The sequence below is a fragment of the Periplaneta americana genome, chromosome 4, assembly GCF_040183065.1.
Source record: "Periplaneta americana isolate PAMFEO1 chromosome 4, P.americana_PAMFEO1_priV1, whole genome shotgun sequence".
Classification (NCBI taxonomy): Eukaryota; Metazoa; Arthropoda; class Insecta; order Blattodea; family Blattidae; genus Periplaneta; species Periplaneta americana.
Genome location: NC_091120.1, coordinates 178705378 through 178732591, shown reverse-complemented (window position 1 = coordinate 178732591; position 27214 = coordinate 178705378). Strand labels below are relative to the sequence as shown.

Sequence of the window (27214 nt, the reverse complement as noted above, 5' to 3'; positions counted from 1 at the left end):
CTTCATTGCCGCCCTCACATAAGCCCGCCATCGGTCCCTATCCTGTGCAAGATTAATCCAGTCTCTATCATCACACCCCACCTCCCTCAAATCCATTTTAATATTATCCTCCCATCTACGTCTCGGCCTCCCCAAAGGTCTCTTTCCCTCCGGTCTCCAAACTAACACTCTATATGCATATCTGGATTCGCCCATACGTGCTACATGCCCTGCCCATCTCAAACGTCTGGATTTTAAGTTCCTAATTATGTTAGGTGAAGAATACAATGCGTGCAGTTCTCTGTTATGTAACTTTCTCCATTCTCCTGTAACTTCATCCCGCTTAGCCCCAAATATTTTCCTAAGAACATTATTCTCAAACACCCTTAACCTATGTTCCTCTCTCAGAGTGAGAGTCCAAGTTTCACAACCGTACAGAAGAACCGGTAATATAACTGTTTTATAAATTCTAACTTTCAGATTTTTGGACAGCAGACTGGATGATAAGAGCTTCTCAACCGAATAATAACACGCATTTCCCATATTTATTCTGCGTTTAATTTTCTCCCGAGTGTCATTTATATTTGTTACTGTTGCTCCAAGATATTTGAATTTTTCCACCTCTTCGAAGGCTAAATCTCCAATTTTTATACTATTTCCATTTCGTACAATATTCTGGTCACGAAACATAACCATATACTTTGTCTTTTCGGGATTTACTTCCAAACCGATCGCTTTACTTGCTTCAAGTAAAATTTCCGTGTTTTCCCTAATCGTTTGTGTATTTTCTCCTAACATATTCACGTCATCCGCATAGACAAGAAGCTGACGTAACCCGTTCAATTCCAAACCCTGCCTGTTATCCTGAACTTTCCTAATGGCATATTCTAGAGCGAAGTTAAAAAGTAAAGGTGATAGTGCATCTCCCTGCTTTAGCCCGCAGTGAATTGGAAAAGCATCAGATAGAAACTGACCTATACGGACTCTGCTGTATGTTTCACTGAGACATATTTTAATTAATCGAACTAGTTTCTTGGGAATACCAAATTCAATAAGAATATTACATAAAACTTCTCTCTTAACCGAGTCATATGCCTTTTTGAAGTCTATGAATAACTGATGTACTGTACCCTTATAATCCCATTTTTTCTCCATTATCTGTCGAATACAAAAATTCTGATCAATAGTCGATCTATTACGCCGAAAACCGCACTGATGATCCCCAATAATTTCATCTACGTACGGAGTTAATCTTCTCAAAAGAATATTGGACAAAATTTTGTACGACGTCAACAAAAGTGATATTCCTCGAAAGTTACCACAGTTGGTTTTGTCCCCCTTCTTAAAAATAGGTACAATTATGGACTCCTTCCATTGTTCTGGTACAATTTCCTTTTCCCAAATAGCAAGTATAAGTTTATAAATTTCGCCATATAATGCACTTCCACCCTCTTGTATTAATTCTGCTGGAATTTGATCGATACCTGGAGACTTGTACTTTTTCAGATTTTATATCGCAATTTCGACTTCTGAAAGCTTGGGTTCGGGTATAAATGGCTCAGCAGTTTGTATTATTATTATTATTATTATTATTATTATTATTATTATTATTATTATTATTATTATTATTATTATTATTATAAATAATTTTCAACGCAAATAAAACTTTTAAAATGCTAGTATTATTTTGTTTTTGCACACCCACGCTAGAGCCGGTGAGCTTAGTCCCACACTATCTCAAACGGTATGCTTTTTTCAGCCCTATAACGTAAATACTATTTTTAGATTCACTAAAATACAATGGGTTTGGGATATGCTTCGAAAACTTTTTCTCGCCTCTACGAATTAATTTCTGTTGTTTCTGTGTATGTTTGTGTATTTGTGTGTAGGTGTTCATGCTGTCTCTCGCTCTTTCTCTCTCTGATTTGTTTCTATAGTATAGTTGATATTATGCTATATAACTCTGAAACAAGCTGGTGCTTTTTGAAAATAACCTCAACTTATAGTGTAGGGTGAATTTTGAGAATGCTGACATTAAAGATATTTTTCTGAAAACACAATATGTCGTATTTCATGCCCCTATTTGTACACCTCTTTGTACTTGTCATCATTAATGCGTCATTAAACAACACTTCCTAATTCTATTTATCTACATCCCCTTCCTCTTTCTCTTGTTTTCTTCTTAATATTCCTCTTCCTGTTGTTTTTCTTCATGCTCCTATTGGTACGCTTGTCATAATTAATGTGTCAGTAAACAACAATAATCAGAACTCTTTTATGCAACCATCATCGTAATCGTTCACATTAGCCTATTTTTAAGTGCAGATCCATCGGAGATCATAAGCCAGGGCCGGGCATGAGAGCGGCTCTATTTAGTCGGCCAGAGCTGCTCTCGCTCCGCAAGGCACTTCAATTCCAAGCCAGAGCAGAACGCTCACGCAGTGGCGGACTCGCATTACAGCTACCTTCCCTGCATTAATATAACAAGAGTCACGGTTGTTCTAGTCATTCAGTCTGTCAGTACATAATAGTTTATAAGGATATTACATCAATCCATCCTACAGTACACACTTTATAACACTCTTATTAATTTAATGAAATAAACTTCGCTCTATGCAAACACACAAATCATTAGGCTTATTTACATAACCCATACGCACATACTGCAACCTCCTCACCACGGTTCTACGAGACAGGCGTATGGCTTCCACTTCCCTTACTTGCTGTGGACAGAGTTCATCTGCCAATATAATTAAACATCGCTTGATGAAATTACGTTCGTTGAATGTTTTCAATTCCTTTGCAATTTCGTGGCAAATTTTGTAGCTAATTCTCATAGCCGATTCACTAAGTGCATTATTGTCATTCTGTTAATATAATATAATATGATATGATATGATATGATATGATATGATATGATATGATATGATATGATATGATATGATATGATATGATATGATATATGATATGATATGATATGATATGATATGATATGATATGATATGATATGATATGATATGATATGATATGATATGATATGATATGATTTGATATGATATGATATGATTTGATATGATATGATATGATATGATATGATATGATATGATATTATATTATATTATATTATATTATATTATATGATATGATATGATATGATATGATATGATATATGATATGATATGATATGATATGATATGATATGATATGATATGATTTGATATGATTTGATATGATATGATATGATATGATATGATATGATATGATATGATATGATATGATATGATATGATATGATATGATATGAAATGATATGATATGATATGATATGATATGATATGATATGATATGATATGATATATGATATGATATATGATATGATATGATATGATATGATATGATATGATATGATATGATATGATATGATATATGATATGATATGACCATAAATTAATACAACTTAAAGAAAATGTTTCTCAGGTACATTATATTAGAGTATTTATTCGATATTTGTATTGCATTATAAGTTATTATAGTACATTTAGTAATATATAATTTTAAATTATACAAATATTATGATATATCATAGTATAGTATATTACAGTTCCAGTAGTATAGTAGAAAGAGGTGCCGGAACAGGATGAACAGTATATCCACCACTAGCAAGAGGCATTGCTCATGCCGGAGCATCTGTTGATCTAGCAATTTTTTCATTACATCTAGCAGGTGTATCCTCAATTCTAGGAGCTGTTAATTTTTTCTCCACAACAATTAATATATATCATGAACTGTAATATACTATACTATGATATATCATAATACTTGTATAATTTAAAATTATATATTACTAAATGTATAATAACCTATAATTCAATGTAAATATCAAATAGATATTCTAATATAATGTATCTGAGAAACATTTTCTTTAAGTTGTATTAATTTTGTGGCGTTCATTACCAACATATTTGTCATATTCAGTAGCATTTTGTAAAGAATACTGTTGTTAGATATTGAACCTCTCAATCAGTTGGAGTGTTTTATCCCAAATTAAACACTTTGCTAATCCACTGCTCTCTACCGAAAAGAACTCCTCCTCCCATGATACATTAAACGCATTGGGAATAGCGGGACGCTTTAGTGTATGAGCGGAAGCTCCGTCTTCAAAGTTCGCCATCATACTGCAGAGTCACCACTGCACCGACACTGAATGACGTACAGTATGCATACGTCACACCGCTCGCGAGACCCGCTCTTTAAAGCACACAGCGCTCATTTCTCAGAATCACGTAATGTGCCCAGCCCTGTCCTAAGCAAACCTCTCTTCGAAAATTGTAACCGAAGCCAGCCCTTGGAATGAGAAATGGCTTGCTAGGTATGCAACAGGTGACAGCGGCTTCTTAGGGTAGAATGAATAGTCTATTCTAGGGTCCTTGTCTAGCAGAGAAATGAGCAAGCAAATTGGCAAGTATATTGATTCGCGTAGATCACAACAGTAGACAAAGCTAGCAACTTAAACACGTCACTGGTCTGTGTTTGTTACAAAAGAAATGGTATAGTCAAAGGCGCACACAGATGGTTGACTGTCACTCCCACTGCAAAGCATTGCGACGCCAGTGTTCCGCCTATATCCAGCTACTTTCAAGTTCAGCTTCTCTTTTCGATGTCAGTTCTAGGGTGAAAGACCTTGTATTATTATTATTATTATTATTATTATTATTATTATTATTATTATTATTATTATTTTACTTTTTAACTTCTCTCTAGAATATGCCATTAGGAAAGTTCAGGATAACACAGAGGGTTTGGAATTGAACGAGTTACATCAGCTTCTTGTCTATGCAGATGATGTGAGTATGTTAGCAGAAAATCCACAAACGATTAGGGAAAACGCGGAAATTCTACTTGAAGCAAGTAAAGCGATAGGGTTGGAAGTAAATCCCGAAAAGACTAAGTATATGATTATGTCTCGTGACCAGAATATTGTACAAAATAGAACTATAAAAATTTGTGATTTATCCTTCGAAGAGGTGGAAAAATTCAAACATCTTGGAGCAAAAGTAACAAATATAAATGGCACTCGGGAGGAAATTAAACGCAGAATAAATATGGGAAATGCGTGTTATTATTCGGTTGAGAAGCTTTAGTCATCTAGTCTGCTGTCAAAAAATCTGAAAGTTAGAATTTATAAAACAGTTATATTACCGGTTGTTCTGTATGGTTGTGAAACTTGGACTCTCACTCTGAGAGAGGAACAGAGATTAAGGGTGTTTGAGAATAAGGTTCTTAGGAAAATATTAGGGGCTAAGAGGGATGAAGTTACAGGAGAATGGAGAAAGTTACACAACACAGAACTTCACGCATTGTATTCTTCACCTGACATAATTAGGAACATTAAATCCAGACGTTTGAGGTGGGCAGGACATGGAGCACGTATGGGCGAATCCAGAAATGCATATAGAGTGTTAGTTGGGAGGCCGGAGGGAAAAAGACCTTTGTGGAGGCCGAGACGTAGATGGGAGGATAATATTAAAATGGATTTGAGGAAGGTAGGGTATAATGGTAGGGACTGGATTAATCTTGCTCGGGATAGGGACCAATGGCAGGCTTATGTGAGGGCGGCAATGAACCTCCGAGTTCCTTAAAAGCCAGTAAGTATTATTATTATTATTATTATTATTATTATTACTATTATTATTATTATTATTATTATTATTGTTATTATTATTATTATTATTATTATTAATTGGACTTCGTATCTCTGAAAGAATTGAACGTTTTGCCTTCGACATTTTGAATGGATCAGACTAACACTATTCAACGCGTACTAAATACTTGAGCAGGATAACACAACACATTGCGTTGCAATGTTACTATGAACAGATCGGGGTTCCTTCGTTTTGTACGCTGCTGTACTCGCCAGGTACACAAAAGACGGACGACGCGGCACGTGCCATATACTGCGATACTAAACAACTTCACTTTTCCTTAAGTCATCCCGCATACACTGTCTGGTAATCAATCAAAGTTGTGTATATCAGGGCTTTTGTGAGAAAATTATAGTATGGCTAGCATGAGTGATATTAAACGATGCTCAGGGTCACAACTGAATTCTCTGTGGGAAAGTGATTATTTATTGTTCAAATTTTGCAGGCCACAAGACACATTGTTCTTTTCTTTGGACACCCTTCTTGCATAAATTGTAACAATGAAATTATTGCATTCTTTCGATTATTTATTTATTTATTATACTCCAATTTTACAAAGAACCCTATTTTACCTGAGATAGGTATGTTAGGGTTATAAATACATAATAGTAGGCTAATAATAATAATAATAATAATAATAATAATAATAATAATAATAATAATAATAATAATAATAATAGTAATAAGAATAATAATAATATGATATAGGTTTATGAAGTCTCCTATTGAATTAGTCTTACGTGTCAATTATGAAATTAATACAATTTAACAAATCTATATATTCAGCAAATCTGTACAAAGTTTTTTAAGTTATACACATGAATGAATGAAATGGAATGAGTTGAAATTAAATCCTAAAATACAATCTTATATTTCTATTAATAAGTTTCATGAAATGTATGCTATATTATAACCTAAGCAAATATCTAATCCTCATATTCACTAGAATGTAGTTTAAATTTCTGTGGGTTGAAATCTGTGAAGACGTTACACAGTTTTCCGTTAAACATTGTTGTCACAAGCAATTTTTAAATTATATACATCACAAACATAAGAACACAAAAATACATCACACTAACATACGAAAAAAAAAAAAACGCACATAATTACTACCTACATTCAAGAAATTAAATTACAACATCCCATACAGAACAAATAACACTCTACAAAAGCATCTCAACACACAAACAACACAAACAAACAAATACAACCACACAGGCGTATACAAACTCAACTGTAACACCTGCAACAACTTCTACATTGGACAAACAGGCAAATCGTTTCAAACAGGTTACAAAGAACACATCACAGCCATAACAAAATTACAAAACACCTCCACATATGCAGAACACATACCAAATGCTAATCACACCCACAGAGACATCACTACAGACATGGAAATATTACACATCCAACCAAAAACGCCAGAACTAACACAGTAGAACAATATGAAATATACACACAAAAAACACATCCCAACGAAATTCTCAACACACAACTCAACTTCAAAACACATACACTCTTTGACTCTACACTATACCACAGGAACACACCCTCACAGGAAACAAAACAAGTGGCGAAAAAAAAATAAAATAAATTGACACCGTATTTTTTCTTCACTGTCTCAAACTTACAGACGAAAAACTTTGAGAGTTTTATTTTAAGCTGATAACAATATTACATTTCTACCTCTATTCATTCAAAAAATATAATCCTCTGAAACCCGGCCATGACTTTTGGGATACAGTATAGCTACTTCCATTCATTATGTCAATGGAAATGAATTACTAAAACGCACAGAAAACACACCAACCTATGTAAGGTCTCTTGGTGACAGAAATGGAAGCAGCAACAGCCAATTAAAGTTCTTTCACCTTCGCATTGAAATTAAAGCAGTAAGCTAAATTAGACAGAAACTGGGCACTCACAAAACTGTGACGCTACAACCCTATTACAGCGAAAGGCTCAGCCATCTGAAAACACCTTTGGTTACATTTCTTTTGAAATGGACTCAGATCAGCGATGTGTGCGTAAGTTGCAGGCTTTTGTGTTATTGTGACCTTCATATAAAAGGTCAATGAAATTTGTTTCGTAATATATAAATAGGTTACAGTATTTTAGCAGTACGTGCAGTCTATATTAATAGTGAAGTATAAAATCATACAAATTGTTGTCATTATTTTAAAATTGTATATTATTGTCAAATTGATGTGGTAAGGGAAATAAAAGGGAGAATTATGCGGTTAGATGAAGTATACAAGTAATGTAGATCAAAGTATTAAATGCCACAGTCATATTTTACGACTGATAAATTGAAACAATTTATGATCCATATTGGAAGAGGAGTACGTCAAGGAAATTGAATGTTATTCAGTAATGCCAATTGAGAAAAGCGAAATACAGGTTTAAAAATGTTAATTATATTTACTGCGCTTTTCTCTTGTTATTATAACAGAAATACGTCTTCATTATCTGCTGAAATCATAGTTTAATTTCAACATTTCATAGTATAATTACAAATAACATGATTAATACATTAATTAAATGAACAATTGTTATGAAGGAGTGTCATTTTCTTTAGATACAATGGACATGGAATTAGAAGATGAAGATGAAGATGTTGAAGTAGGATTTCGCACTTTATTTAGTAGCCTACAATTGGATTCATGCTCATCGATTTACATGGAAACAGTTGGCGGCACTGACTAAACAAAAGAACGACCATGCGATAAATTGATAGTGATAAATCGAGCTGCACAAAATTATCGCGATGTATGACTGTGATTGGTTGGAATTCAAAATTTCATTACACTTCATTGGCAGAAAATGGAATGACGTCATATAAACGAAATATTCAAAATAATACACTGCTCTCTTAAATTGAACATATTGGTAATTAAATCAATACCTTTCCCAAAATACGCTGTGAAATGTTTCATATAAAACAATTTTTATCTTCGGAAAGGAAACAAAAACGAGCAAAATTGTATTAAACATTTTTGTTTGAAATATCTCAAAGAATAACCCCCTGAAATTAATGACATTACTTACGGTTCACTTTGTATTTTGATATAACATTAATAAAATTATTTAAAGATACTCTTGTATTAGCTAATTTTCTTTCATTGGTAGAGAAAACTGTACAATTGTACTCGTATGGAACTACATTTTTGAACTATTACTTTTGTGGAATAGGACAATAATTTCACTTGTAATGTTAAGTAAGGAATAACAAATTACAATAACATTGTACAAACACAATCCTCATAATCTATTTGCATTATAGGTGAATATACCGTACTTGTATTATACAATACTTTTGTGGAATAGGACCCAGAGAGTAGATTCATGATCCTGAAGCGTTCGAATTTCGCTTGGCTCGATTATTTAGTCGGGTTTCTTCCGATGTTTTCCAACTGTAAAGAAAATATCAGATAATCCAATGACAAATCCTGGGACTACCCTTGCATAAAGAAATCATTTCGCTCTCATCAATTCCGCCGGAGCAAAATAATAATAATAATAATAATAATAATAATAATAATAATAATAATAATAATAATAATAATAATAAGAAGAAGAAGAAGAATAAGGATAATAATAATAATAATAATAATAATAATAATAATAATAATAATAATAATCTATACTAATAATAAATCTGTAGCCAAAATTTTTCTGGTAATTTTCGATTTTCCAAAAATAATTGGTCCTAACACATATAATTAACCACCCTGAAACCGAAAATCGCTTTTTTGAAATTTTTTGTTTGTATGTCTGTCTGTTTCTCTGTATGTTTGTTACCTTTTCACGCGATAATGGCTGAACGGATTTCGATAAAAATTGGAATATAAATTAAGTTCGTTGTAACTTAGATTTTAGGCTATATGGCATTCAAAATACATTATTTAAAAGGGGGGTTATAAGGAGGCCTGAATTAAATAAATCGAAATATCTCGCTTATTATTGATTTTTCTGAAAAATGTTACATAACTAAAGTTTCTTTAAACATAATTTGCGATATGTTTTATTCCTTGAAAAATTTTGATAGGACTGATATTTAATGAGATAAATGAGTTTTAAAATTAAAATAACTGCCATCTAAGGCCGTGTAATGAATTAAAAAACAAATGACTTCGTCTATAAGGGGCCTTGGACAGCAACAATCGAAAGCTATGAAAGATAGCCTACAGAGAATGTTTCTGTGTTTGTATGAAGTAATATCGGAAGCTAAATTAACCGATTTGTATAATTAATTATTATTTCACCATTGGAAAGTGTAGTTTCTCTAGATGGACATAATGCTATAATGTTATTACAGTAACTTCTGATATAATATAATATAAATAATATAATATAATGTAATATAATATAATATAATATAATATAATATAATTTAAGTTATTTGAAGGGTTCAGAACCATAGTGGGCCAAGCGCCATTTACTGAATACGTAGAAAACAAGGGTTAAAATTAAGTTATTACCATAATTCAATGGAAACTTATAACAAGTAAGATAAAATATACACATTAAATCTAAATGATGTCAATCTTCATTAAACTATAGCTGCATGTAATAAAATTTAAGAAACAGGTTAAAGGAATTGTCATTGCACCAAATGAGTGTCTCTGGATCAAAATGATCGCATTTTAATTATTTGGATGCAATTTAAATTAAGTAACATATTAAACGATTTATCCTTCTATCAAACACGAATGTTCCCTGGATCAAATGTCCTATTTTAATTATGTAATTACTTTATATTTATTTCTAACGGGTGCAGCGGAGCGCACGGGTACGGCTAGTAATAATAATAATAATAATAATAATAATAATAATAATAATAATAATAATAATAATAATAATTTGCCAGAACAAAGGTACATATTGATTTTTTATATAAAACACTCTAGCACCCCCAGAAAGAGTAAGTTACATACTCGTGCTCAGGGGACATTCCGTATAATGTTAAGACATTTTATTAAATAACAGAGTAAAAAGTAAAGAAAAAATAAGAAAAAACATAGATATCACAATAATTGAACTTTAAATTTTCTCTGTAAACAGCAGTTTTTATTAACGTTTTTAAATAAGGAGCATTAGCAAATTGTATGTTTGGAATTTAGCTATTATCAAGTTATAAAGCCTTAGGTCGAAGTTGTTATTGTGATTATATGCTACAGTTGTAGTACATTTACGTACTGTCAAGCATATTTTTTCTGATCTTTTGGTTTTATATTTATGCGAATATAAATTAAATATACAGTATTTCGGTTTTTATGTACCAAATTCAATAATACATTTTTATAAATTTGATGAAAGTCATATACTTTAAATTCTGAATACAGCAGCTCTGAAGGATAATCAAGAGGTTTGTTAAGGCATATTTTTATTATTCTTTTCTGTAGCAGAGTTATTGGCATGAGGGAGGTAAATGCCGTATTGTAATATAGCTTGTACTAATGCAAGGTAAATCAGTCGTAAATTATGGACAGTCAAGTAATTTCATAGAATGACAAAATAGTGAATAATTGTTCTTAATCTATTGCACAGAAAAAGAACATGTTTATCCCAACGTAAATGTTGATCGATTAGTATTATTCCGAGATACTTAACTTGAGGAGATTCATTTAGAATAGGACTGTTACAACTATTAGAAGAACAATTGGGTGTATGAATTTTTAAATACAAGAGCGAATCATGAGATTTCATACCAACAGATGTTAATGAAAATAGTACAACCGTAGTTTTAGAATGATTTAAGACAAGTAGGTTGGAATCAAATCCATTTTTAAATCAATGTGATGCCATTATTTGAATTAAGGGGAGAGGATGGTATTTTTTGGTGAAAAATGAGTAAATTAAAAAAAAATTCTTTAAAATACTCTGTGATATGTGTGGAATGCATAGCATAATTTTTTGTGGGTATTTGTGCCCATGTCTGATGTTGAGTCGCCATTTTTAAACTTCCTGCGTTAGTGATTTCTAAATCAATCGCCCACTTTTATTGTTGTTTCCGGTAAATTAAATTAAAAAACAATTTTTTCTTTAAAATACCCTTTGATATGTGTGGAATGCATTTCATAACATTTTGTGGGTATTTGTGCCCTTATCGTATGTTGAACGTCATTTTTTAACTTTCTGCGCTATGGATTTTTTAATCACACGCCCGCTTTTATCGGTTTCCAGTAACTTCATTTTTTTTTTGCTACATTGCCAGACAAAAATGGATATAATTTCTGAACTATTAAAGATACATGCATTAAATTTAGAACACACATTCTTTAGACCATTAGGAAACTTTTCTCTGTAACAGAATTTTGTTAATTGATTTCATTTTAAAAGTACGTCCGTTTGTTTGTAAGAAAGGAAATCAGAAAATTCTTATTAAATTTTAATTGTTTATTTTACAAACATAGGGACTAATATCAAAATTCTGTTACAGACAGTTTGTAGAACATGCTTTTGTAAATACATTGCAAAAAACTGTTTGAATCTATCTTTAAAAACGGTTTAGATATATCGGTTTAGTACAATCCTGCATTGGGTACATTTTTTTCAAATTTGGGCCTCAAAATAATTTTTTTTTTTAATATTTTTATTTGATTGAGTTGTCACAGCTATGAGCTCTGTACATACAAAAATTAATATTTTACACCAAATAGGAAAAAAGTTTTAAAAAATACCATCCTCTCCCCTTAAAGTAGGTATCATCCAAAAATACCCTACTACTTGATACAGCGTTGTTAAATAACAGATTAAAATTCATATCCTTCCTTTTCTTTCTTCCACCTCAACCTCTTTCCCCCCGACTTCGTTCGTATTCGTGAATGAAGTAAATGTTTTAGTTGGTGCGATGTGAAGAAGTAAACACTCTTAGCTAAATTACAGCCAATGTTTCGTATCGATCTTCATCCAGGCTACACCTTGCCAGGGAAGCATAAAATCCTACGGTGGAGCTTTATGATGTTTGTTGAAGGTTCTTGGAGCAGTGTGGGTTGTTTGCTTGTGTGGCGAGAGGCTGTTTGATGTTGCTACTGTTCCGAGATAGTTACCGGTATGCAGCTATTGTCGCACGCTACGCTATGGTACGAATTCGACCCTTGAGGCGAGAGGTATGCAATGTTCCAGCTTGCAATTACCAACAGCAACAACATTAATGATGCATGATATACTATAGACGATGATTACAATAACGATAATAATAACAATAATAATAATAATAATAATAATAATAATAATAATAATACTTACTTACTTACTGGCATTTAAGGAACCCGGAGGTTCATTGCCGCCCTCACATAAGCCCGCCATTGCTCCCTATCCTGAGCAAGATTAATCCAGTCTCTACCATCATATCCCACCTCCCTCAAATCCATTTTAATATTATCTTCCCATCTACGTCTCGGCCTCTCCAAAGGTCTTTTCCCCTCTGGCCTCCCAACTAACACTCTATATGCATTTCTGGATTCGCCCATACGTGCTACATGCCCTGCCCATCTCAAACGTCTGGATTTAATGTTCCTAATTATGTCAGGTGAAGGATACAATGCGTGCAGTTCTGCGTTGTGTAACTTTCTCCATTCTCCTGTAACTTCATCCCTCTTAGCCCCAAATATTTTCCTAAGAACCTTATTCTCAAAAACCCTCAAACTCTGTTCCTCTCTCAAAGTGAGAGTCCAAGTTTCACAACCATACAGAAGAACCGGTAATATAACTGTTTTATAAATTTTAACTTTCAGATTTTTTGACAGCAGACTAGATGACAAAAGCTTCTCAACCGAATAATAACTGGCATTTCCCATATTTATTCTGCGTTTAATTTCCTCCCGAGTGTCATTTATATTTGTTACTGTTGCTCCAAGATATGTGAATTTTTCCACCTCTTCGAAGGATGAAACTCCAACTTTTATAGTTCCATTTCGTACAATATTCTGATCACGAGAATAATAATAATAATAATAATAATAATAATAATAATAATAATAATAATAATAATAGCAACAATGTTAAATTCGATGTACATAGCTGTTAAAGCGCAGATTTAATTTGCGTGTAGCTCTATCCTAATTTCATTTCAGAGATAGATATTTGGTTACTATTAGTAACAGATAACTCATTGCTATGTTAAAATCGGCAGCACTTTAAAGAGAACAATCGCCAGGATCGCCACCCGTCCGCCGTAAACGAACACGAGATGGCAGTACAGTCGCTAATGCAATTCAAATGGGAATTATGACGTGACTCCTTATGTAACAACTAGATGGCAGCGTAGTAAACCTGACAAAAGTTGTTAACGTCAAAGCCTATAAGGCCGACCTATCTGGTTACATATATATGATCTAGGCTATTAGTTACGTTTCATATTGTCATAGTTGAGCGTAAGATACCCTGCTGGATAGCCCGCTGGAAAATAATAATCAGTCGATTGGAATAGACTGATGGGGATCTTAAAGAAAATTTGTATGGACTGGAAAGAGAGAAGGTTGTTTTTTTCAGTAATATTTATATAAAACAACAATTCAAAGTCATGATAGGAGAAGAAACGTCAGAATGAAATGAATTTGGGAGAGGAGTACGTCAAGGATGTTCTTTATCACCTACACTGTTCAATATCTACTTGGAGGATTTAATAAAGAACTGTTTTCAGAACATGTGAGGAGTAATAGTAGGAGGAAGAAGAATAAAATACTTAAGATTTGCTGATGATATGACGTTGTTAGCAGAAGAGAAGATGATACTGAAGGATATGCTACTGGAGCTAAATGACAGCTGTGATCAGTATGGAATGAAGATAAATGCCAATAAGACGAGGAGCATGGTTATAGGAATAAAAATAAAGAAGGTAAACTTGCGAATTCTAAATGAGGCAGTAGAGCAAGTGGACAGCTTCACTTTGGGTATACTATTAGCAGTAACATGAGCTGCTGCCAGGAAGTCAAAAGGAGGATAGCAAAGGCCAAGGAAGCTTTTAATAGAAAAAGGAGCGTCTTCTGCGAACCTCTGGAAAAGGAATTAAGGAAGAGACCAGTGAAGTGCTTTGTGTGAGTGTGGCAGTGTATGAGGCGGAAACATGGACATTACGACGAAGTGAAGAGAAGCGAATAGAAGCATTTGAAATGTGAATATGGAGAAGGATGGAACGTGTGAAATGGGCAGACAGAATAAGAAAAGCTGTGTTGGAAAGAGTGGGTGAAGAAAGAGTGATGCTGAAACTGATCAGGAAGAGGAAGAGAATTGGTTGGGTCACTGGCTGAGAAGAAACTGCCTACTGAAGGATCCACTGGAAGGAATTGTGAACGGGAGAAAAGTTCGGGACAGAAGAAAATATCAGATGATCGACAACATTAAGATATATGGATGATATGAGGAGAAAACGAGGAAGGCAGAAAATATGAAAGACTGGAGAATGCCGGGTTTGTAGTGAAGGACCTGCCTTTGAACAGAACACTGAATGAAATGAATAATGTTAATAATAATAATAATAATAATAATAATAATAATAATAATAATAATAATAATGTTAAATGTGGTGAGCTCACGATTATGGTACGGTATATATTATATTATATTATATTATATTATATTATATTACATTACATTACATTACATTACATTACATTATATTATATTATATTATATTATATTATATTATATTATATTATATTATATTATATTATATTATATTATATTACATTATATTATATTACATTATATTATATTATATTATATTAAATTATGTTATATTACATTATATTATTTTATATTACAATTACATTATATTATATTATATTATATTATATTATATTATATTATATTATATTATATTATATTATATTATATTATGTTATATTACATTATATTACATTATATTATTTTATATTACAATTACATTATATTATATTATATTATATTATATTATATTATATTATATTATATTATATTATATTATATTATATTATATTATATTACATTATGTTATATTACATTATATTACATTATATTACATTATATTATTTTATATTACAATTACATTATATTATATTATATTATATTATATTATATTATATTATATTATATTATATTATATTACATTATGTTATATTACATTATATTACATTATATTATTTTATATTACAATTACATTATAAAGCCATTTCCAACTTTACAGCGTTTGCTCTGGTTGCGAGTGTGTACACTAACCTATTCTCTTTGTAAAATGGAATGTGCGAAGCTGCACGTGTCAGTGTTTTGGTCGGAGATGGACCCACCCTGCAATCTGGCTTACTGCCATGACCAATGCATCATGAAAAGAAAAGCAGTTGGCATTCAGCAAATAGACATCATCTTAGCAAACGTGTCTACTGCGTAAACACATGTAAACAAATGCTATGATTTCACTTTTCTCAAGCCAGGATTTTGCTAAGTTGTTTATTTCTATGCCGAACCAATCTTTGCGAGATCGTCTTCTGCTGCTTGATTACATCGTGACATCGAACAGCAAATCTAGTCCATCCCTACCTCTAAGGTAATGAATAGGAGTTATTCAAAATTACTTAATTAATGAAATATCGATGTCGCTATAATGACAGAAACGGAGATTTATTGGAGTTTTCCTTTAATAATAATAATAATAATAATAATAATAATAATAATAATAATAATAATACTTACTGACTTTTAAGGAACCCGGAGGTTCATTGCCGCCCTCACATAAGCCCGCCATTGGTCCCTATCCTGAGCAAGATTAATCCAGTCTCTATCATCATATTCCACCTCCCTCAAATCCATTTTAATATTATCTTCCCATCTACGTCTCGGCCTCCCTAAAGGACTTTTTCCCTCCGGCCTCCCAACTAACACTGTATATGCATTTCTGGATTCGCCCATACGTGCTACGTGCCCTGCCCATCTCAAACGTCTGGATTTAATGTTCCTAATTATGTCAGGTGAAGAATACAATGCGTGCAGTTCTGTGTTGTGTAACTTTCTCCATTCTCCTGTAACTTCATCCCTCTTAGCCCCAAATATTTTCCTAAGCACCTTATTCTCAAACACCCATAATCTCTGTTCCTCTCTCAAAGTGAGAGTCCAAGTTTCACAACCATACAGAACAACCGGTAATATAACTGTTTTATAAATTCTAACTTTCAGATTTTTTGACAGCAGACTGGATGATAAAAGCTTCTCAACCGAATAATAACAGGCATTTCCCATATTTATTCTGTGTTTAATTTCCTCCCGAGTATCATTTATATTTGTTACTGTTGCTCCAAGATATTTGAACTTCTCCACCTCTTCGAAAGAAAATTTTCAACTTTTATATCTCCATTTCGTACAATATTCTCGTCACGAGACATAATCGTTTTCCCTTAATAATAATAATAATAATAATAATAATAATAATAATAATAATAATAATAATAATAATAATAAATTATTATCCATTTTAGGACTTTCTACAGTACTGTAGGTTTTATTCAACCAAACAAAGTATCATGTTTTTTATTTAATTTTTTCCTCCATTTATCCGAGTCTTGCAGTCTTTTCAGTTGCATATTTCTCCTTATTCCGTTCATCCAGTTTTCATTAGTTCTTCCTTTCCCATTCTAGCTGAGTCTTGCACTCATTTGACCCATGTTTAGAGGGTTAAAGTGCATTTCTGTTAATAAACATAAAGTCACCCTCTAAAATCAGTGTTCACCTCGAGCTTACATTAGTTCCTATAATACACCCCACATGAGGAAATGCAGTCCATATCCCAAAAAAAAAAAAAAAAAAAAAAATTTCGAAGACGGGAGATCTGCTCACTCTTACAGGCAGAATATCATAAATTTGAGTCTACTGTAAATCGTAATTTAAAAGTGATATGGGTGTTGAACTACTACAAAAACCTAGCTTTCGTTCACTCGCGTTTAACAAACACTTTAATGAAAAGAAACACTAATATTACTACTACCTGAAGTACAAGGCGCCCTCTTCACTAATGTTAGTGGCTAACTAAACGTAGGGCCTATAGTCTTTACACACCATCAAGGTGCTCACGGGGCTTCATTCTTTCATGACTTCGGCACTAGAATAAGGTGGTGTGGTCGAAACACAGACGTTAGGTCCTTTTTATAATATCCACAATTTTAATGTCCATTTTATTATGTCCATTATATAAAAGTTCATTACACTATGTTCATAAATATATGTCCTATGAAGTATGTGTCCACTTTATTTTAGTCCGATAGTACAAATTTTATGTCCACATTTTTACGTCCACTACATGATTGTACAATACATTATGTCCATCTACAAAATTTACTTCAATTCCCTACTCAATCTCTTCTGTCTGTTCATCTTCATACAGCTTCAGATGATAACTAATAGCTTTGAGGTAAGTTCTTCGTTGTAGTGGTTGTAATTACGAACAGTCTCTTCTAGTCGACTTAAATTATGTAGGTACGATCTTTTAATAGGGTTTCGCACATTCAAATGCCCGCCAAGCAATTGGATTATTATAATTTCATTATTCCTTTGGTTTTTCTTGATAAATTCCATGAATTTCCAGATCGACTCGTGATGTGTCACGATGTGTTTCTGAAAGCGATTGTGCCAGTCCTCGACTATGTTAGTTGTTCGATGTTGTCCTGCCAGAACCTGATTATAAGTGTTCTATATTTCAGTTGCGAATCTAGGTGGCATTTCTCTTCTTCTTCCTCGAGCAGATGTTCCTCGGATGTAAGTTCTTTCCATGTACAATGCTAAATCCATTACGTCAGGCTCAATATTATCTATAAGGCTATCAAAAACAGCCTGAACATCTTCCAGTGGTACAAAAGGAAATGAATTGAATAAAAGTGGACATAAATGAAAGTGGACTTAAATAAAAGTGGACATAACAGCCATGGACCCAAAAAAATGGACGCACATGAAATGTGGACATAAATTAAAGACAAAAATATTAGAGGACATAAGTCATATGGACATGGTTTCAATGGACTTAACGTCTTGGAAGCGGTGTGGTCGGCACTCAGTTTGATACGAGGCAGCGAAGGACTGAATATTTTCCTGCATAATAAATAAATGTTGTAATCTGTACACCAATAGCCAGAGAGAGAGAGACAGAGAGAGATTTACCACATTAAACACAAGAAATCACACATTATTCTACATTCAGAATGTTTATAGAGGAGAAGTAAACAAAATAAATTACAAGTTAAAAGCGTGGTTCACAAGGTTTTATTTCAGTCATATTTCTTGAGGTTAAAGGAATTAGAAAATATATGACATAAGTTTATTAATACACGATGTGTCATTATCATCAATATTACTTATAAAAGGCTTTTAAGGAACCCGGAGGTTCATCGCCGCCCTCACATAAGCCAGCCATCGGTCCCTATCCTGAACAAGACTAATCCAGTCCTACCATCATATCCCACCTCCCTCATATCCATTTTAGTATTATCCTCCCATCTACGTCTCGGCCTCCCCAAAGGTATTTTTCCCTCCGGCCTCCCAACCAACACTCTATATGCATTTCTGGATTCGCCCATACGTGCTACATGCCCTGCCCATCTCAAACGTCTGGATTTAATGCTCTTAATTATGTCAGGTCAATAAAACAATGCGTGCAGTTCTGCGTTGTGTAACTTTCTCCATTCTCCTGTAACTTCATCCCTTTTAGCCCCAAATATTTTTCTAAGAACCTTGTTCTCAAACACCCTTAACCTCTGTTCCTCTCTCAGAATGAGAGTCCAAGTTTCACAAATACAGTATACAGAACAACAGGTGATATAACTGTTTTATAACTAACTTTCAGATTTTTTGACAGAAGACTAGATGACAAAAGCTTCTCAATCGAATGATAATACACATTTACCATATTTATTCTGCGTTTAATGTCCTCCCGAGTGTCATTTATATTTGTTACTGTTGCTCCAAGATATTTGAATTTTCCCACCTCTTCGAAGGATAAATCTCCCATTTTTATATTTCCATTTCGTACAATATTCTGGTCACGAGACATAATCATATACTTCTTTTCGGGGTTTACTTCCAAACCTATCCTTCAAGTAAAATTTCCGCGTTTTCCCTAATCGTTTGTGGATTTTCTCCTGACATATTCACGTCATCCGCATAGACAAAAAGCTGATGTAATCCGTTCAATTCCAAACCCTGTCTGTTATCCTGAACTTTCCTAATGGCATATTCTAGAGCGAAGTTAAAAAGTAAAGGTGATAGTGCATCTCCCTGCTTTAGCCCGTAGAGAATTGGAAAAGCATCAGACAGAAGCTGGCCTATACGAACTCTGTTGTAAGTTTCATTGAGACACATTTCAATTAATCGAACTAGTTTCTTGGGAATACCAAATTCAATAAGAATGTTATATAAAACTTCTCTCTTAACCGAGTCATATGCCTTTTTGAAATCTATGAATAACTGACGTACTGTACATATTCCTCACTACACTACATAATAAATTATATAATCCATTAGATCACACGCTCGTAACACGTGATGTAATAAACACTACATATTTTATTAAATATTGTGTATTTTATTTGTATTGAATTACCTATGTTGTCTAACAAACTTATATGTTTTCTCCGCATCAACAAACTTGACCAAGTAACGACAAAAACAATTGAAAAGAGCACAATTGAATTCGTAGTGTCCAGTAGACTGTGTTGCAGATCTAAAACACTTTTAAACAAAAACGTAAAACATCCCATATTTACAAACAAAACACTTGCGCATAAAAAACCAACTTCACAGACTGCGAGTGAACCAAGCTCTGGAGGGAGATTAGAGCGCTTAACCAATAAGGGACAAGCAGCCACGTCACGGGCTGTTTACTTCCGCTCTATAGACATTCTGAATTTAGTAGAGTGAAATTAAAATGACAATCGACTTGTGATATTTGAAGACGCTAAGGAGTTTCCAATCGCAACAACTCTTCCCTCTTTTTGTGGCCAGTAATACACTATCGTTTCCTCTTCCCTCTTCTCTTTATAAAGTACTGGTGAAAGGATAGAGGTAGCGGGGGCGTCTTATTGGTCACAGAGAGATTAGAAGTTTATATTTCCATGGAAACCGTTTGACGCCTTCAAATGTCACAGACGTCAGTTGTTTTAATTCAACTATAGTCTCACTTTGTATATTATATTGTTTACTGCAGATTCAGTTGTATGGAAAACTGGAAACAACTGGAATATAACGATTAATTTATTTTTTGTTATAATTTACAAATTTATGTTTCATGATTTAGAAGGAAATGAAAGATATTTAATGAATTTCGTGTTTTGTTGCAGTGAGGAGGTAGAGCGGTGCCAAAAGTGGAGCAACAACATCACTCAGCAGATAGATTTAGCCTTCAATATATTTTTTATGGTGTACTTTTTTATACGAGTAAGTATATGTCATCTCTTGATATTTAACAAGTTCCTCGAGTATAAAATGGTAAAATAATATTTCTCTATTTGATTTTGGTTAATTAAAAGTTTTTAGGGGGAAAGAACACTTCACTACTAACAAAATAACTTAAAAATATTTATTTGAAGTACTAATTATGAAACGTTTGAATAGCTATTAACATAATAGAGGCATAACAATCAGGGGCGAATGCTAGTCACGAAAGTTAGGCTTGCTCTTTTATTCATAGAGGAAGATGGGAGGATATAATAATTCATAATTATTTTTATTAATCAGACCCACATAAATAATTTATTTTATAATTATGAAATCATTATGAGTCATGGATCATATTCGCTTATCAGATGTAGACGTTCGATATGATATAACAAACATGGCCAACAAAACAGTTTATTTAGTTTTTTCGACCCTGCCACCAAAGCATATTGTTGTATTGAACTGCACTGAACGAGCGCACATATTCTCTATAATGTCTGTTTTCTCTTGAATAGTCCTTACGGAAAATGAATTTAATAATAAGGTTTCAATAACACACAATTTCGAACGCATTGCAATACTTCAAACTAATGTTTAAGAATTAATAATACATGCAGCAGCTAACACAATTACATTGCACTCGCAAATCACAGCACATTCCCGCTGTCAATACTGAACCGTGTAACGTTAAATAGTCGTTGGTGTAGCTCTCGGACCAGAGCTTCAAACAACACATAACAGAAGCATGTGCGCCTAGGACGGACTAAGGAGGAAGGCACTTGCGTGCGCATCATATTCTCGCTGTTTCTACGTCTTTCCTATAGCTCCGAGAAACGAGCAAGCGTTGCGATACTTGCGGTGTGCAACCTGCGGATGGTATTACGCCTATACAGTATTCCAAAAATCAAAATAAATTTTAATGTACGTAATCCCATTTTGAGAAATACACATTCTACGAAAATATTGGGCTTGCGCAGCAAGCATAGCATACCCTGAGAAATCGCCCCTGAACAATCTTCATTTACTTGCATATGTATTCACTCACTCACCTACCTATTCACTTCCGTAACGTCTTAATCTCAGAAATTTGTGAACTCATTCCATAAGCGTCCTCCATTCTGTCCTGCCGTGTGATTTATCTTCTGTTCTCCTAAGTGATATAGGTCCAAGCGAACTTTACCTTTTCATCTCAATATTTAGGTCTGTCCAGTGGTCTGGGACAAAGTTTTTCGACCTTTTTGAACATATGGCACACTAAAGGTGGAGTAATTAAAATTTCCAAGGCAGACGTATAATTTAGAGCTGTGGTTTCCAACTAGGAGGCAATTTTGATTTGTTTATCCATAGATACAATGATGTTTAAAATTCTATAGACTCCAAAATGTGCTTTAGTGGTGACCAGACAAATATCTCCATAATACTCTAATTCCTTCCAGGCGTGTTGCAACATTTCCATTGACACAGATTCACAAACAGTTTGAATTTTCTTCCGAAGATCGGAGCTGTATCCGGTGATCTAGGTGGTCATAAATTGTAACTTAATCTACCAATCCATCTCCCTGGAAATTGTTAGTCTGTGTAATCCTTGACTTTGAGAGTTTTAAGAGAGAATAAGGACTATAAAACAAAGTAAATTAGATAAATTTATGTGCATTAATATATAAAATAAAATATTTTCAATTTTGTATGCATTATTTTTTTAGTGAACGTGACTGACATAGGCTACGTATTATTCACAAATAGAACAAGCTCTTTTGTATTTTTATTTGCAACAAAATAAATGTAACATTGTAAAATTACTTTGCAGAATGTAAAATTTACATCTGTTCGGGTCAAATTTTAAAGGACAAAACTAAAATTCTTTCAGTCATTTAGTATCATAATACACTGCTTCCTTTAATTGATTGAGCATATTGGGAATTAAATCAGTGGCTTTCCTAAAACACTCTATGAAATATTTAATATAAAACAACTTTTATTTCGAAAAGGAAGCGAAAACGAGCAAAATTGTATTAATTTTTTTTGTTTAAAATATCTCAATGACTAACCCCCTGAAATTAATGACAATACTTTCCGTTCACCCTGTATTCTGGGTGACTCACGAGGATTTACCGTCCATTACGGAGCTTATTTCCGAAGACATTCTGAGCAAAAAATGTCATATAAACATGGGTCCTATTCTCAATATTTACAGAGTTACGTTTCGTTACTGGAACGCATTGCTGTGAACGCATGATCTTGGTCAGCGTGCAGTCAGCAGCCAGCGCGAGCGCTGCGGAAATCAAAGATAGCCGTATGCAGTTACGTAGAGCGACGAGTGCCGTTCACAAGCGTGCGGCCAAGTGTACTCAAGCGGACGGCGACGTTTTTTAAAATGTGTTGTGAACTCTCCAAGACTGTAAATTAGTATGCAAAATTGAACTGCAAATAATTAAGTCGGAGGAAGTGATGTGATTTGTAATAATTTTTGTGATAAGTGCGTAAGAATAATGTAATTTTCTAGTTAAAAATATAAAAAATATATATCTCTACGAAGCAACTAAGGAGTTCACAGCACATTTTTAGCTTCATAAAACTTGCCAATTAAAGAAATGATACTTCTGAATGGTTCATTCTCTATTTGTATTATTCTTTTACCTTCTAACTAAAGAAGAAACGTATTTTACAAACAATTTTAAATTAGTGTAACTCTGAAAATATTGAGAATAAGAACTATGTTTATATGACATATTTTGCTCAAAATGTCTTCAGAAATAAGATCCATAAAGGACGGTAAATCCTCGTGAAACATCCTGTATATGAACCAATAACTCTAGACAAGGAACTCTGGCGAACACTGAGCTCTTACCGTCCATGTCCTCGTTTTGAATTGGGAATTGGGCTTGGGACCGGCTATGGCAGACTTGTCTATAATTATCATCTCGTAGTAACTTGTAACCTTAGTACCGACATGTGATACATACTAATTAGAAGTAAGCTCATTCACATGCATATACGGTAAAGACACTTGTGAAACTGATAGAAAAGTATAGTTTTCTAATTAATCACTTCATTGGTGTTTTATGTATAATGAAATCATACCGTAATAACCGATGCAGCATCAATATTATGTGCCTTAAATATGTCCTAAAGTGGATTGTGTTTTTCGTGATGGTTTATGAGACATTGGACATGTATTTCTTTGTGTTACAGTTTATAGCTGCAAGTGACAAACTGTGGTTCATGCTGGAGATGTATTCGTTTGTAGACTACTTCACAATTCCTCCTTCCTTTGTCTCAATATACTTGGATAGAACGTGGATAGGTGAGTATAGTTATACTGCCAATAAAATCGTAATGTGTCTAACTTGACCTTTTTTCCTTAGATACGCTTAAAATAACAACACAGAAATTTTTGAAGGAACAAATAGCAATCTCAATATTATCCATCTATAAAATAATTATCTTTAAAATGCTAGATACCTGCTATTCTCGTAAGCAATTGTGTATTCCTTGTGAAAATGTAACAACCATAAATACATAATTATTATTTTCTGATAATTTTAATTTCTTGTTACTACTTAAATTAATTTTTTTTTATTTTAGTAATAGCTCTGACACATATAACAGATTGATCAGCTTAATGGACTTTCAAGACAACAACTTTTATCAATCTCACTGTGCTGCCTTCTAGCGGCTGCAAAAGAAATAACTAGAGCCCGGATGTTTTGAAAAATGCCTATTTTTACTGGGTGGAAGTAAATAATTATTTTCATAGATATAAATGTGATTTGGAGTAAATCAAAGTGATAGGACCAATTTTTATTTTGCCTTTTTAAGGTGTTTGTTACTAATAAATGTCTTTTTTGTCATTTTAAAGCAATATTTCTTGTTTATTTGCAATTTTCTAATTAATTGTAATGTAATGTGTATGAAATTTGAACGTTTGAAACAATGATTCATTTTACTAACAATAGTAAATAAAAGTGATTTATTTCGGTGCTTAATCTGCTGATAATCGTGCTTTAATACTATTGGTGTAATATGAATATTGATGGATAATCCACAGTTACAAATATAATATTTTCATGTCTTCACGATACTAACAATCAGCTTTATAATTTTAAATATTAAGTCCGTTCTCGTAGAAGTTGTCACGTAGCATTTTCAATTCCTTGCTTTCATATTTTCAAATCTTACTGTTACAATTTTTTGCTACACGTGTTTATTATTATATGAAGGGTACACGGGAATAACGAACAATGTCCATCAAAAATCGAAATTGAGTTAATAGTGCCATCTGATAGTAGAAGGGGAGTACTTTCATGTGGTTGCATTGGTTTTATGTAAGAACGAAAATTGTCCTCTGTATTCTGCGTTAAAGTTTCTGTATACTTTGGAAGAATGAACAATGTCACATCCATCCCAAGAAAGAACGAACAATGTCCATTTTAAACACAGAAACTAATCCAGACAGCTTTTACAAACTTGATCTTAGAGTCATAGCACATTGCTGATTAGGTTTTTTTTACATATGCCAATACGATCTGTTTTATACAATAATAACATTATTAAATGACTGTATGATGTTTAGCTGTTATTCCATGTGACAATAAATTATATTAATTTTCATTAGAACTACTTGTGAGCATAATACAAACAGCTGTACTATTCCAGTGTTCAGATGTCTGTGGTAGGGTATTGATTATTTCCTTGATTAAACTTTTATGGTACATATTGTAGTGTTTGTGGTTAATGCAGTTTATTTTTATAATGTCTGACGTTAGAGAAAATTAATTAACCGGACCCATTCCATGTTCTGTAAATTCAAGGAAGAGAAAAGTTACGGGACGTGTTACAGATGCATAAAAAAATTCGTGCTAAGAGTTATATTATGGGAGAAGACTGTAAATATTCTCGTTTTCCGTGTTTTCAGAAAATAAGCCAAAGTGAAAGAAGCGATCTTATTAAACATTTCAATGAATTAGCATCATATGACACTCAAAATGCTCACCTTTCAGTACTTCCTGTGCAAAGAAGAAGATCCAGAAAAACACAAGCCGAAGCTGATTTTCGTAATTTTTCTTATATATGTAAAATGCGAATAAACAAAGATGGGCAAAATACTGATGTTCCCGTTTATAAAGCAATTGCTCTACATGGAGTAACAGGCAGACGTTTAGTCACTTTGAAAACGTCATTGGCTACTACTGGAAAAGCCCATACAGAAACAAGAGTTAAACATGGAAAATGGGCTCACCAAATGAAAGGAGAGATTTTATCTAAAATTTGTCAGCACATTCAATCACTTAGAGGTCAGAAAGTCCACTAATCTCGTCACGATAGCCGAAGGTCGTATCTTCCAGAGCACTTGAATATTTCTAAGCTGCTTAAGTTACACTTAGAAAAATTTCTTGCGAACCCTGTGTCTTACGAGCAATACAGAGTAATTTTTGTCACTAAATACAACATTAGCTGACATTTCATACATTAAATCAGAAATTTCCAATGAAAAAGATGCAAGTAAATTAGATAATTTTGAGAAGGAGAATCAAATTTGATTTGAAAGAATGAATTACACAAGAGAAAAGGACATAAGTTCTATGAAGTAAAACAGGCTGCACGTCTAAAATCCAGGAAGTCAGAGTATAAAGAGGCTATCTGCATGGCTTTCCAAAAGAATTACCAGTTCCAAACTTTTCAACTATTGAGGGCTATTATCGTCGACTGCTGCCCTTTTATTCTTGTAACATACATACGCTGACAACAGGAAGACATGTATGACCAAAATATTTAAAGTAAAGGCTCTGAGGAAGTTTGCTCTATGTTATAGCACCACTGTATGAATATTGTACCAAGCTGCGTTGGTGAACTCCGTATCTTCTACGAGTCTTGTTCCGGACAAAATAGGAACTTTACGATATTTAGATTTTGTCTTTATGTAGTACATACTAAGAATAGGTTTGATGCTCAGTGGATCACATTTCCCACTCCAGGTCACTCGTACATGGAATGTGACAAAAACATGGGACTTGTCAATCAGAGAGCAAGATGTGAAGTACCCGATGACAGAAGGCAAGAGATTGCGAATTCTAGGAGGAAACCAAACCATTCATCATTGTAAATTGTAAACAGCTACAAGGCAATGTACAAGGAATT

At 33.2% G+C, this 27214-nt stretch overlaps 1 protein-coding gene across 3 annotated transcripts in view; it reads left to right on the top strand.

Moving 5' to 3' along the window:
• slo (calcium-activated potassium channel slo) overlaps window positions 1-27214 on the top strand; it is a 427716-nt gene that overhangs the window by 14601 nt on the left and 385901 nt on the right. For all 3 annotated transcript variants that reach the window (XM_069824442.1, XM_069824447.1, XM_069824444.1), the window contains exons 2-3: window positions 20980-21076; window positions 24269-24380. In XM_069824442.1, coding sequence (XP_069680543.1) covers window positions 21056-21076; window positions 24269-24380 — 133 coding nt within the window. In that variant the 5' untranslated portion in view covers window positions 20980-21055. The remainder of the gene's footprint in view (window positions 1-20979; window positions 21077-24268; window positions 24381-27214) is intronic.